The sequence below is a fragment of the Peromyscus leucopus genome, chromosome 4 (assembly GCF_004664715.2).
Source record: "Peromyscus leucopus breed LL Stock chromosome 4, UCI_PerLeu_2.1, whole genome shotgun sequence".
Classification (NCBI taxonomy): domain Eukaryota; kingdom Metazoa; phylum Chordata; class Mammalia; order Rodentia; family Cricetidae; genus Peromyscus; species Peromyscus leucopus.
In genome coordinates, this window is record NC_051066.1 from 94530625 (window position 1) to 94545474 (window position 14850).

Here is a 14850-nt window from a genome sequence, read left to right on the forward strand (position 1 = left end):
GTCTGGGGTGAATGTTAGTAGGGATGGTGGTCTAAGAGCTGTGAATGACCCTTCCATGCCTTTCTCCTAACTTCTGATGGTTTATTGGCAATTTAGGAAACCTGAATGCATAACTTTGATATCTATCTTCATCCTCACATGGTATTCTTTCATTATGTCTATGTCTAAATTTCCCTTTTAATAAGGATGCCAGTCATACCAGACAAAGGACCACTATGCTGCAAGTAGAACCTCATCTTAATTCATTAAATTTACAATGAGCTGGTTTCTAAGTGAGGTCACATCTGAGATAATCAAAGTTAAGATTTCAGCTTTGAAGCCGGGCGGTGGTGGTGCACGCCTTTAATCCCAGCACTCGGGAGGCAGAGCCAGGCGGATCTCTGTGAGTTCGAGGCCAGCCTGGTCTCCAAAGTGAGCTCCAGGAAAGGCGCAAAGGCTACACAGAGAAACCCTGTCTCGAAAAAACAAAAAACAAAACAAAACAAAACAAAAAAAAAAGATTTCAGCTTTGAATACAATAGGATATATTTTAAGCAGTAATAGTAGATAACTCATCAAGAACTTAATTTTTTGAGATGTTGTTCACATTGTCCAGCTTGCAGTGATCCTTCCCCTCTGGCTTTCAAGTGCTGGGATTATAGGTATGCACCATCCCACTTGGCTTTTTCATTTTTCTGTTTTATATTGGTGTGTATATGTAAATGTATGTCACAAGTATGTGAGTGCGTGAAGAGGTTAGAAGAAGGCATTATATCTCCTGGAGCTAGAGTTACAGGTAGGTGTGAGCCACCTGATGCTGATGCTGAGAACTGAAGTCCATTCCTTTGGAAGAGCAAGAAGCCCCTTAATCACTGAGCCATCACTCTGTTCTCCTTGCAACAACTCACATTATAACCCAAACTGGCCTCAAAAGTATTGCCATCCTCTTGCCTTAACCTCCAGAGTGTGCCAAGGATTACCACCTACAGCATATGATTGTGAATCAAAAAACAAACTCAGAGTTCGGTCAGTAAAGCACTTCACTTGCAAGTGTAAAGAACTGAGTTCAGATTCTCTGAACTCTTGCTTTGAAAAGTCCAGTATGAGCCAGGTATGGTGGTGCATGTCTGTAATCCCAGAGACAGAGTCAGGAGGATCTCTGAATTAAAGACCAGCCTCGTCTACATAGCAAGTTCCAGGACTGCCAGGAGAGGGGGGGGGGGGGGGGGGGGGGGGGGGGAGAGAGAAGCCTAGTGTCATAGCCTGCACTTGTAATCCTAGCAGTGGCAAGATTAAAGGCAGAGAGAAATGGATCCTTAGAATCATTTGGCCTAGCCTTGGTGATGTCATTCCAGACCATGGAGAGACCCCGTCTCACACAAAAGGTAGAAGATGCTTGAGGATCAGTACCCAAGATACTGACATTCATACATACTGTGCATGTGCATACTTGTACAAACTCTTTCTCTCCTCTCTCTCTCCCTTTCCCCGACTCTTTGTCTTACACACACACACACACACACACACACACAATGTATTTCATTACAGTCAATTAGGAAGTAATTATTATATCTTTTTAAAAATAGTATCTTGCTCTAGATGTTTTACCTTTTCTATTTGATAAGGACAAGAAATAACAGCTACCTAAGTTTTATATACAAGTATAAAAGAAAAGTGTGTTCATGCTTTAATCTATTTTGGTCTTATATTTTTAATTGTGTATCTTATCTTTTATAGATTGAGGCTTTTATTCTCCAGTTCTGCAGTATTTACAAAATTTGAGATAATTTTGTCTCTCTCAGCACATTATCCCTTGGTCCCACTACCATTCACCATTCAAAATCACCTTGGGAACATCAAGTAAGTAAATATCCAGCTCTATAGAAGTTCTAGCTACTGTTGACTTCTTATTTCATCCCAAAGGTCCTTGAAAGTGTCAGCAAATACATTGAGACATAAGTGTCGCTTCTTCCTGACTCCATTTTCCAGTACTTATTCTTCTAAAGTCAATGATCTTATTATTGTCGCCAGTGGATGCTGGAGTCCAGTCTAGTCTTTTATGATGGCTTCAGTTTCTTAACGCTTCTCCCTACGACAAGAATCAAGAAGTTAAAATTTTGGAACTGGAGATGTTCCAGAGGCCTGGGTTACATTCTCAGCACCATATAAACTGAACACAGTGGTGCTGCACACCTGTAAGCCCACACATCTTAGAGGAAGTGGTAGCAGGATCAGAAGTTCAAGATCATTCCCATTAGACTATGATCTACTTTACAACTTTTTCGACAGCACTGTGGCATATTAGAAGCTGTCTTCCTTAAATTCATCACTAAACAACAATTTGTTTGGAATTTTATAGCTAAAGGAATTAACTTGAACAGGGAGAGATAGCTCAATTGGTAAAGAGCCTGCCACACCAGCATAAGGACCTGTGTTCCAAACCCTAATGCATGTAAAAGCAGGGTGCAGTGGTACACATCCATAACCCCAGTTCTTGGAAGGGTAGGGGCAGCAGGAACCCGAGAGTCACTAGCTAGCCAGTCTAGCCAATCAGTGAAAGACCTGTCTCAAAAAATAAGTTGGAGAGCAACTAAGGAAGACAGTTTGTCTGCATCTGGTCTATACCCACACATACATACACAGGAACACACATGTGCATACATGCACAAACACAAAATGTGCTGGGGTATGGGAAACAGGAGCTGGAGAAACGGCTCAGTAGTTAAGAATGCTTGCAGTTCTTCCAGAAGTCCTGGGTTTAGTTCCGAGCATCCACACTGGGCAGCCTACAACCACTTGTAACTCTAGCTCCAAGGGACCCAGTGTTGTCTTCTGGCCTACTCTAGCACCTGCCCTCACATGTGCCATTCCTGCACACACAGATACACATAATTAAAAATAAAATCAATCCTACTGTAAAAGCAATTAAACCCAGTGGTAGAATGCTTGCCTAGCATGTACAAGGGCCTGTGTTTAATCCCTAGCACCATAGGCAAACAACAACAAAAAAGCAACCAGGTCAAGATACTTTATGATTAGATTCAGAATTGTTTATTCAGCCTATTTTAGAGTACAGTTTCTATTAAAGTTCCGCTTGTTTCCAGAAATATCCATCTGTGCTTCCTTGGAACTTAAGAGGTAGTATCCAAGGAAATGAATAGTCCTGAATTGTAGACGGGTGTAAGTATTTCAGGAAAAGTAATTAATACCTTTTTGTCCTTTCTAGCCATGATGAAATTGCTGCAGTTATATCCAAAGTGCCTTTAGAAAACGACTGCCTGAAGAATATAGTCAAGCAAATTTACCAAGATCTACTTAAGGACTGAAACTTTTACCATAAGACCCACAACTGATCACAACTATAACAACTAAGGAAAAAATGTGTTTACCCAGGCATAGAGGTGCCCTCTTGTAAACATAGGACTCGGGTGAGATAAGATCACAAGGTCAAGGCCAGCCTGGGCTGCCTAAGAGACCTGGTCAAAAAACAGACAAACAAAAAATACTTAAATGATTAAATGCCTATACATCAGGGTCACCATTGCTGTTTATCCTTTGCCTTAACATCATAGAAAACTAGCAAAATGCCTCCTGATGACATCATAGTTAATTTGTTTAATTAGTTTTAAAATACCTAGTCAAAAATGGTGAGGTCTCAAATAGCATGTATCAACTTGCTTATCCTTATCCTCAAGGGTAAGTGATTGGACATGTGGGCAATTTGTCCTAATGTAACTCATCAATGGAGCACTTACCTTGTGTGCATGAAGCCCTAAGGTTTTTAAAAGTGGTACTCTTTCCCTTACTATAAGCTCTGAGTAACTTTTCAGAGGAGGTAGGACTACTGACACAAAGATAAACCATTTTCTCCTATTTAGATCTTGTGTCTTTATGGCTTTTCCTAGCAGATATGTCTAGAGTAGAAACATGTCTGTCAGCCTGTGGTACAGAAGACTGTAACAGGAGGATGACTTGATCTCATGACTTCAAGACCAGTGTGGTCAACAGAGGGAGATTTATCTCACTAAAACAAAGGAATGGCTCTGTTCACCAACTGCTCATCCTGTTTCTCCATTTCAGAAATGCTATTAAAAGAAAGCAGAAGCACTCAAATATCAGAATGGCTGCCATCTTTTCTTAAGAGTCTTGGTATTTTTTTCTACAGTGCCTATTAATGTTGTCTTAAGTGTACTCTTTCTAGGAAAAATTCATTCATTTTGAAATATTATGTAAATATTTGAATGTTTTTGTTTTTGTGATATATGATACATAGTAAAGAGATAATAAGCCTTTAGTGTAGGCTATTTCCTTCTTTATAAAGAATGCTTACAGCTAGAATTTTAATCTTTTTTTAAGTAAGTAGTGACATTTCAAACAGTATCACATTGCAACACTAGTTTCTCACAATCATAAAAAACTATTGCAAAACTATTGCTTCCTGAAACCACGTTTTTAAAAGCAATATATAAATTGTTTAGTAAATGAATAATCTTCTCTGTGAGGTAGACAAATGTGAAAGGACTTTTCCCCAAGTGCTAGTCAAATCCTAATCATGCTAACTTTTGTTTCTTTTATATTTAATTCTAAACCATGTTTACATTTTAAAGTTAATTTGTCTTAAATATTGACTTTTTGTGTCCAGGTAAAGTCCTTTTAGTTCCTCAAATGTTATCTTACTTTTTTGCTAGCTTTTACTTCTGAGCTATACATCAAAAGATCACAGAGTCTTTTAGGTTTCAAAAGTCAACACAAAACTATTTTGACTTAAGTTTTAGAGATCCATAAAATACTTGTAAAGTTATCAGTATTATCTGTTTACCATAAAATTTAATTTATCCTTCTGACTAGAATTATTTTTTCCCTATATATCTAGGAGGTTTTCTTTAATGTATTTTCTAAACTTGAAAACCTGCTCCATGAATGATTTGGTTATAATGATGGCATCTAGCATTGGAGCATGTATTTTAGTTGTATTTATATAGGTATTTGTGCTGGGCAGTGGTGGTGTGCACCTTTAATCCCAGCACTCAGGAGGCAGAGGCAGGTGGATATCTGTGAGTTCGAGGCCGGCCTGGTCTACAAAGCGAGTTCTAGGAAAGGCGCAAAGCTACACAGAGAAACCCTGTCTCGAAAAAATAAAATAAAATAAAATATAGGTATTTGTGTTTTCCTCTGTTTACAGTTTTGGCAGTTTTTGTATTTTCTACGTTTCTCTTTTATTCATTTTAAAGGATTTTTTTCATTATTAAAGTGCATCAATTACTTGAAATCCTTTTTAACTAGTATCTCTATTAAGAGTATTTGTAGGGAGCTGGAGAGATGGCTCAGAGGTTAAGAGCACTGGCTGTTTCTTCCAGAGGTCCTGAGTTCAATTCCCAGCAACCACATGGTGGCTCACAACCAATTCCCAGCAACCACATGATGGCTCACAACCATCTGTAATGAGATCTGGTGCCCTCTTCTGGCCTGAAGGGATACATGCAAGCAGAACACTGTATACATAATAAATAAATAAATCTTGGGGGGAAAAAAAAGAAGCCAAGAGTATTTGTAGTGGGGCTGGAGAGGTGGCTCAGCAGTAAAAGTGCTCGCAGCTTTTGCAGAGTTAGTTCTTAGCACCCACATGGTGGCTCACAACTATTCGTAACTCCAGTTCTAGGATATCCAATGCCCTCTTCTGGCCTCCATGAGCACTGGGCATGGAGAAGGTACATATACATACATCAGGAAAACACTCATACACATAAAGTTAAAATAAGTCTTTTAAAAAATATTTTTGCTGGTTATAGTGGTACACTCCTTTACTTCTTAGCACTTAGGAGGCCAAGGTAGGTGGATCTCTGAGTTTGAGAAGCTAGCCTGGTCTACAGAGTGAAGTTTCAGGATAGCCAGGGAACACAGAGAAACTGTCTCCAAAAACAAAAATAAATGAAAAAGGTATTTTGTAGATGGTTCCTGGTGGTACAGAACTGTAATTTTGTTTCCTTGAGATACTGAAGGAGTATCCCATGTTTAAAGCTAGTCTGGACTCCAAAAGTAATTTTCAGGCAAGCCTCCCATAAACTCCACTGAACCCATACATACCAACAACACAAAGATGGAGACGAGCCTGGGCTTCATGAGATCCTATCTCAAAAACAGAGGCTGGGGATTTAATTCAGTTGGGAGAATGCTCATCTAGCATGTACAAAGCCCTGGGTTTGGTCCCAGACATTGCCTAAACTTACTGTGGTGGTACATTCCTATAATCCCAGCACTCAGGAAGCAGAAGCAAAAATATCAAAAGTTCAAGGTCATCCTTGGCTAGATATCAAGTTTGGGCTACACAGGAACAAAAGCAATACCCTCAAATGTGTAACCACAGTGGTTATAGTTTTAATTGTCATCTGTCCACTTTGTCAAGTTCTTCCAGGCCATAGACACCAGCTATACCCTAATCACAAACTGATAATGAGCAACACATGGATGCTGCCTGTAGTATCAATTCTAACTGGTCTTAATAAAAAGCCATAGTCAGATATTGGGATGAAGAAAGCTGAAAGATCAGAGAAGCAGAATAACCAGCCACTAGAAAGACTTCTTACCTCTCCCGAATCCTCAGACCAAAAGGGCTGAGCTCCTGTTGCAACCCCACTTTAACACTTTCTCCTCTGCCCAGCCATATCACTATCCGGGTTCCTCCTCCCAAGTACTAGGGATCAAAGGCATGAGATCCCGATCCCCCCCCCGTTCAGTTCTTTATTAGGCCGTCAGGTGTTTTAAACAGGCACAGTAACACAGCTTTACAGAGTTAAACAAATGCAACATAACAAAAGTAACACACCTTAAAATAATATTCTACAACAGTTTAGTTTGTTCTTTGTTTTGTTTTAGACAGTCTTGCTATGTAGCTCAGGCTGGCCTGGAATCCATAATCCTCATGCCTCAGTGTTACCAGTACTAGGGTTAATATAGGATTAAGAACTCAAGCATGCTCTGGGCTCTGTAGAAGCAGTGGGGAGGGAGATTCTTGCTTGCAAGAGGCATGCATGTGGGAAGCTTTGCAAAGCACAAGGTGAAGAGAAGCACTCAAAAGTCCCAAGTTCCTTACTCCCAGCCATGGAAACCCAAATTTCTGCCTTCAGAGAATGGTAGTGACAGTATCATAGGGCTCAGAGGTTGCCAGGGGACAAGCCAGGGTCAGATTGCTAACTCACAACTTATACGAGTTTAATGTTGAAGCAGATGCTAAGACATCCAGAGAATGGCCAAGGCCTTCATAGTGCATTCATAGTCTGGTTACTCAACACTCCAGCTCCTTCAGCTTCTCTTTTAGCCATGCTTCAAAGCAGTTTCTGCATCATTCCTACCTCCAAGCCATTCCATTTGTTGCCTACTCTGCACTCAGGCCCTTACTCTTGGCCTCTCCCTAGACCTCGACTGAACGCTGGATTTAAATACCCATCTCTGGCAAGATGGCTCAGTGAGTGAAGGTGCTTGCTGCCAAGGCTGGTGACCAGAGTCATCCCCAGGGCCCACATGGTGTAGGAGAGAAGCAACTCTCACAGGTTGCCCTCTGACCACCCGGTGGCCGTGGTACAAGTGTCCCTCTTAATAATAAAAAAATGTAAACATTTTAAAACAAATCCATCACTCCTTCATTCATTACTTGGAAGATGTTGGTGGGAGAGACTCAATCTGGCCAGTTACATCTGTGTAATGTGCTGGGCTGTAAAACTCAGCAGATGTAGGCTGGAGATATAGTTCAGTTGGAAGCCCTGAGTTCAGTCCCCGGCATTGCATAAATTGGGAATGGTGGCAGACGCCTATAAACCAGCACCCCACCTGCCTCACGCTAACAAGTACTGGAATTACTGGTGTGAGCCACTATGCCTGGCTTGGGGTGGGTCCTTTATCCAAATATTGTACTGTGGTAGAATATATGATATAAAATTTACCTTTGAGTGCATAGCTCAGCAGCACTAAACAGTTCCCAATACTTTGCAGCCAGCACCCATCTCCCGAACTTTTCCCATCTCTCCAGACTGAAACTGTTCCCATTAAACACTGCCTCCCTCCTCAGCCTCTGGCATCTACCATGTTTCTCTCTATGGATGAGTCTAGGGATCTCATGTAAGTGGGATCCTGTGTGCTTATCTTGTATGACTAGCTTATTTCACTTGATGTAGTGCCCTCTGGTTCATCCATATTATATTACCTGTCAGAATTTCCTCCTTTTGAAAGTCTTATTTGAAACTGGAAAGTATTTTCTCTGTAGAAAATAGTAAAAATGGCTGGGTGGTGGTGGCGCACGCCTTTAATCCCAGCACTTGGGAAGCAGAGGCAGGTGGATCTCTGTGAGTTCGAGGCCAGCCTGGTCTCCAGAGTGAGTTCCAGGAAAGGCACAAAGCTACACAGAGAAACCCTGTCTCGAGAAAAAAAAAAAAAAAAGCAAGAAAATAGTAAAAATGATAACATTTCCCAATAAGCCCTTTTAAACCAAATAATAGTTGAATTATATATATATATATATATATATATATATATATATATATATATATATATATTGATTGATTCTGGGATACAGAAAGAAATCTATCTTCATCTGTTGAGAGAGCTATGTTTTACTTAGGTTGTATAAGTGAGATTCCTATTCATCTCCTTCAATGTTTGATTTATGGCAGACATTTTTCTATAGGCTAATCTATAATCTCAAAAGCTTTTAGCCTTCCCTCCTAAGAGTACAGCCAGCATATCCTTGCATCAACTTGATATGGTACACATTCTTATCCTAATAGTGAAATGTTTCACTAAAGCATGCCCAGTGATTGGACAAACCAAAACTTATTATAAGTCACAGTCATTCTAGGGTCATCCCTGTTAGGTAGCCTCCCTAGATCAGTGGGTTGCAGTCTGACTGTCCTTTGCTTTATATCTAGTATCCACTTATGAGTGAGTACATACCATGTTTGTCCTTCTGAGTCTGGGTTACCTCACTCAGGATGATATTTTCTAGTTCCATCCATTTATCTGCAAATTTCATGATGTCATTGTTTTCTCTGCTGCGTAGTACTCCATTGTGTATATGTACCACAATTCCTTCAGGATTGAGCGACCCTTTCAGAGAGTCAATTATCAGACATCCTGCATATCAGATGTTTACAATTCATAACAGTAGCAAAATTACAGTTATGAAGTAGCAACATAATTTATGGTTGGGGATTACCACAACTTGAGGAACTGTTATTGGGAATGTTGAGAACCACTGGCTCTAGAGGCTGAGGCAGGTGATCTCTGTGAATTTGAGGCCAACCTGGTCTATACAGTGAGTTCCAGGCCAGTTTGAGCTATATAGTGGGAGCCTATCTAAAAAACAACAAAATGAGAACCAAATACTGCAGGCTAGTGATACAGCTCAGTGGTAAAGCCTAACATGCACGGGGCTAGAGCCTCTATCCCCATTATGACAAACTAGAAAACTAGTGTATAATATAAAGTTTTCCTTTAAAAATGTTTATGCTTGACGTGGTGGTACACACAAATTCCAGTACTTGGGAGACAGAAGCAGGAGGATCTCTGAGTTTGAGGCCAGCCTGATTTACATAACAATTTCTAGGCCAACCAGGGCTACATAGTGAGACCCTGTTTTTGAGCCTCTTTCAGAAGCTTAAAAGCCAGAATGGCAGTTTTCTAAAAGCAAGAGCAACAGGGAGAAAATGTAATTTCCACTGTGCCAACTACTGTGGAAGATTGAGAAGTAGTCAGGAAAAATGGCTAGCTATGCGCTATTTTAGTGCATTTGATAAAAGATCTTTACCACCATTGTTTTGTAATGCCTTATCATATACTAAATTGTTATTACTTGTATCTGTTTCAATTTGTGGGAATCTGACCAGTGAACCTTCAAAGTCATCTACATTAGCTGGGCAGGCATGGCGTTATGTTACACACCTGTTTATCCCAGCACTCAGAAGGCTGAGCAGACAGGATTGTTTCCTAGGCTATATACCAAGACTGCTTTTAAAAAACAAAACCAGCCGGGCGGTGGTGGCGCACGCCTTTAATCCCAGCACTCGGGAGGCAGAGCCAGGTGGATCTCTGTGAGTTCGAGGCCAGCCTGGGCTACCAAGTGAGTTCCAGGAGAGGTGCAAAGCTACACAGAGAAACCCTGTCAAAAAAAAAAAGCCAACTTTTTCTTCAGTGAAAAGGTTACATTTCTGCTGATTCAATTCTGGTTTTATTAGAGCTTGATTTCCCCGGGATTTCAGGCCATTATTGGGCTAGAAATGTAGATCACTTGGTTGAGTGCTTGCCTGGCTTCATGAAACCAAGAGTTTGATCCTCAGCACCACATAAACCAGGCAGAGAGGTGAACCCCAGTAATCTCAATACTCGCATCCAAAGTTCAAAGTAATCTTCAGCTACATAGCAAATTTGAGGCCAGCCTGGGCTACATACACCCTGTTTCAAATCAAAACAAAACAGATCTCACTGAGATTATGTAGTTTATAGTTTAGGCCAGGCAGTGGTGGCGTACACCTCTAATGCCAGCACTCAGGAGGCAAAGATAGGCGATCTCTGTGAGTTCAAGACCAGCCTAGACTATAGAGTGAGTTCCAGGACAGCCAGAGCTGTTACACAAAAAAAACCTGTCTTGAAAACAAAAAACAAAAACTAAACTACCAAGTTAGTTTTAGCATTGTAAGAATAGAATTTAGTCCACTGATTCATTCTGCTCTTTTGGAATGGATGCATAGCTCATTGATCTCAAGAACAATACATGCTGCTGGGCCTCTGAAGAATTGGAAAGAGCTGAAGTCATCAGAATGCAAAACTTTTTTTTTTTTTAATTTCTGCTCCCACTTTTTTTTTTTTTTTTTAAGATTTATTTATTATGTATACAGCATGTATGCCTGCATGCCAGAAGAGGGCACCAGATCTCATTACAGATGGTTGTGAGCCACCATGTGGTTGCTGGGAATTGAACTTAGGACCTCTGGGAGAGCAGTCAGTGCTCTTAACCTCTGAGCCATCTCTCCAGCCCCTGCTCCCACTTTCTATCTCTACTTACCTTTCTGAGAATAAACCTTTTCTTGACATCTACACAGCCATGGGTGTCTTGCTTCTTGTTTCTAAGCTTAGGTTTGCCTAGATTCCAATTCTAAATTTCCAGGAACAATTTATTATTCACCTGCTATCTATAATTAGTTTGGTTATTTCTACAACCAAATGCTCCCTGAACTCTTCTGTCATTGTTAGTTACTTAGTTCAAACCTCTGTCTCTCACCTGAAATATTGTAAGAGTTCCATGGAGGAGATGGTCGCTGCCATCAAGCCTAACAACCGGAGTTCAATGCCATACACATGGTAGAATCAAAAAGCTTTGAAGTTGTCTTCTGCCCTCCACAAGTAAGGGCCCACCCTCAAACATACACATAGACAATAAATGTTTTTTTAAAAAACAAACAGAAAACCCTGTTTTTGTTGTTGTTGTCCTTGTCTCAATTCAACAATAGTGTAAGGATTAAATAAAAATGTTGGTCAACTTTTTTTTTTTTTGGGGGGGGGGTGGTTCAGACAGGGTTTCTCTGTAGCTTTGGCTGTCCTGGACTAGCTCTGTAGACCAGGCTGGCCTCGAACTCATAGAGATCCACCTGCCTCTGCCTCCCGAGTGCTGGGATTACAGGCGTGCACCACCACCACCCGGCAAGTTGGTCAACTTTAAAGCACCCCACAGCCAGCCCTGGTGGCACAAGCCTGTAAGGCCTAATAAATCCAGCTATATGGAAGTCTGAGGTATGAAGATTCAAATTTCAAGATCACTGTGGAAAACTTATCCAGAGAAATGCCCAGAGCCCTCAGGCTTCATCAATGCCTTTAATCTCAGTACTCAGGAGTCAGAGGCTGGTGGATCTCTGTGAGTTCGAGGCCAGCCTGGTCTACAAATGGAGTTCCAGGACAGCCAGGGTTGTTACACAGGGAAACGCTGTCTCTAAAAACAAAAACAAAACAACAAAAAAATGTCAAGCACAGTAGGTTATGTCTGTAACCCTAGACTTTGGGAAGTTGAATTCAGCCTGGGTTACAGAGAATCTGTCTCAATAGTAATTACCAGCTGGGCATGCAGCTAAATTGTTGAAGTGCTTTTTAGCATGCATGCTGCCCTGGGTTCAGTCCTAGCACAGAATATAGTGGTGGTTCACTCCTGCAATCCTAGCACAGAAAATCAAGGTGGGGGAAGGACTGAGGTCATTCTCGGCTGCAAAGAGTTCGAGGCCAGGCTCAAAGCACATAGATATATAACAAGAAAAATCAAAAAGCCTAAGTTACAGGTCAAAGTTCTGACAAACTACACTTTTTTCAATTCCGAACCTTCTTTTCTGGAGTTTCAGTAAACACCCAAACCCACTACAGAGTGAGTTATTTTATCTTATTTTGGGTGGGTTTATAAATGTATATAATGTATTTAGATTCACCCATCCCAACAACCGCCCAACTAAAAGTACTTTTTTCCCACAACTCGCTGGCTCTGTTTGCAGGTTTTATCCCTTTATTTCAGTTTCTTCACCTCTTAGCCCACAGGGACCTGTAAGGCATTGATTCCCAGAAACACCCCACCTGCCCAAGGTTGGTATTCTGACAAAACCGTACACCACAAAAAACCTTTTCCGCCTTAGGCCAACAACCCGTGCGCAAGAATTTTACAGAGCAGCGCCAGCAGCAGTGCATGCTGGGTGATGTAGTCCTGGGCCGACCTCGTAGCCTTTGGGGACTTGTAGTCTTCAGTCAGGTCAGACCAGTCCTAGGGGAAGGCAAAAGTGACCTACGGAACCACTCAGTTTCCAAGTCGCCGGGCATGTCCGTCAGGCTCGCAGCGGAAGTGGCTAGAGGCGGGTCCGAGAACGGCGTGATGACGTCGCAGGGATGCGGGCGTGACCGGCCGTGAGGGTTTGGCGGGACTTCTGAAAGTCGCGCGTCGCTGGGGCGAGTGCTCGCGGGCCGCTGCCCGGGCAAAGCCGCGGGGTCCCCGGAAGCGCGGCTGGGGAGCCTGGAATTTGCTCCTGTTCGTCACGGACGACCCCACCGAGGGACTGCGAAGTGCGTTCGAGCCGGTGACGGCGGTTTCTGTGGGGTGTGCGGAGCCGGCCGCCGGAAGGAGCGCGCGGCGCACGGCTGCGGACCGGTGAGTGTGAGGCGCGGGCGGAGCCCTCCCACGGGCGCCCGGGGTCCCCGGCTGACCCAGGCCCCTGCTCCCGTAGCCAGCTTTGGGGGCCCCTCTGCGCTGAGAAACGCGAGGCTGGCGGAGCTGGGCACCTGCCTGGGGCCAGCCGACCGACGCTAACCGGTCTCCTGCGTTCGTTGTGGAGAAAACGAGCCCTGCTTCAGGCGTTTGTTTTGAGACTTGGCTCACGCCTTAGTCCAGGCTGGACTCGAACCCCTGCCCTGGTTCCCAAATGCTGGAATTGAAGACGTTCACGTTCATTTCTGTGGCCCCGACGCAGGAAGCCGAGAGCCTGGGAGATGTGCTCACAGCTGTTAAATATTAGGGCCAAGCCTAACAGATTCCTGGTTACTGTGTTGTTTTGTTTTAAGTGGAGCACAGTGGTTGGTGCCAGTAATTTCTGGAGACTGACTGTAGGAGTTCAAAGATTGCGTAAACAACAGAGTAAAGACTGAAAAGTGCAACACAAATTTCTAAAAGAGAATCCTGGCTGGATGATTCACACCTATCCTATGATCCCAGCACTTGAGAGGAGAGGCAGGATGCAATTTCAAGGCCAAACTGATCTATACATGGACGAGCATGTCTCAGGAATGTAGGGGGACTGGGGAGATGGCTCAGCCCGTAAGAGCGCTTGTTGCTCTTGCAAAGGACCTGAGTTCAGTTCCCAACACCCACACGAACCACCCATAACTCCATTTCCCGTGGATCCCTTGCTTGCTTCTGACCTCCACAGACACCAGGCATGCTTGTGGTACACATACTATATGCAGAGCAAATACTAATGCACAAAAAAAAAACATCTTGCCGGGCGGTGGTGGCGCACGCCTTTAATCCCAGCACTCGGGAGGCAGAGGCAGACGGATCTCTGAGTTCGAGGCCAGCCTGGACTACCAAGTGAGTTCCAGGAAAGGCGCAAAGCTACACAGAGAAACCCTGTCTCGAAAAACCAAAAAAAATCTGAAAAGAACTTTTAAAAAATAGTAATAAAGTGAAGTATAAAATACAAAAACCACAAATGAGTGCATACATGAATTATTACAAAATGAATATATCTGTGTAATCAAGTAAAAGAAATCAAATGTTGTCATCACCCTAAAAACCTCTGTTATCATTTCTTATCTGATATTTCCCCCTCACCCTAATGACTAAACAGTGATTCCTAACACTGCTCACTAACTTGGCCTATTTTTAAAAAACATTATTGAGGCAGGGTCTGACTTTGTAACCCAGAAACTGGTCTGGAACTCTGGATCCTACTGTCTGCCTCCTAGGTGCTGGGCTACAGGAGACTGCCACCATGAAGGCTAAATACTTCCTTAAACAAAAAAAAAAAAAAACAAAACTTAGATTTACTTTTATTTTATTTTATGGTGCTTTGCCTGCAGGTCAGATATTTGAATTACAGTTCTGTTGACTTGAGACACAAATTGCACCAATTTGATCCTGAGAGAATGTTGGGCTTCTAAGACATTTCCATTTGGAAGTTTGTCTTCTTGGCACAAAATGGCCTAATAGTGCTGGGATTTTTAAGATTTATTTATGTATATTATGCTCTATCTGCATGTAAGCCTTTATGCCAGACTAGAGCATCAGATCCCACTGAGAACTGAATTTAGGACCTCTGGAAGAGCTGCCAATGCTCCTAACTGCTGAGCCATCTCTCCAGC

The 14850-nt window shown here is 42.4% G+C and overlaps 2 protein-coding genes across 2 annotated transcripts in view; both read left to right on the top strand.

Annotated features, from left to right (window-relative positions):
• The window catches only part of Knl1 (kinetochore scaffold 1), a 79359-nt gene extending 75262 nt beyond the window's left edge, over nucleotides 1–4097 (top strand). Inside the window, 2 exon segments of the mRNA XM_028885927.2 lie at nucleotides 1717–1839; nucleotides 3206–4097. Coding sequence (XP_028741760.1) covers nucleotides 1717–1839; nucleotides 3206–3305 — 223 coding nt within the window. The 3' untranslated portion in view covers nucleotides 3306–4097.
• An 8672-nt stretch (nucleotides 4098–12769) lies between these two features.
• Nucleotides 12770–14850, top strand: part of Rad51 (RAD51 recombinase) — a 35032-nt gene continuing 32951 nt past the window's right edge. The window contains exon 1 of the mRNA XM_028885971.2: nucleotides 12770–13141. The gene's annotated coding sequence lies outside the window, so the exon portion shown is untranslated. The remainder of the gene's footprint in view (nucleotides 13142–14850) is intronic.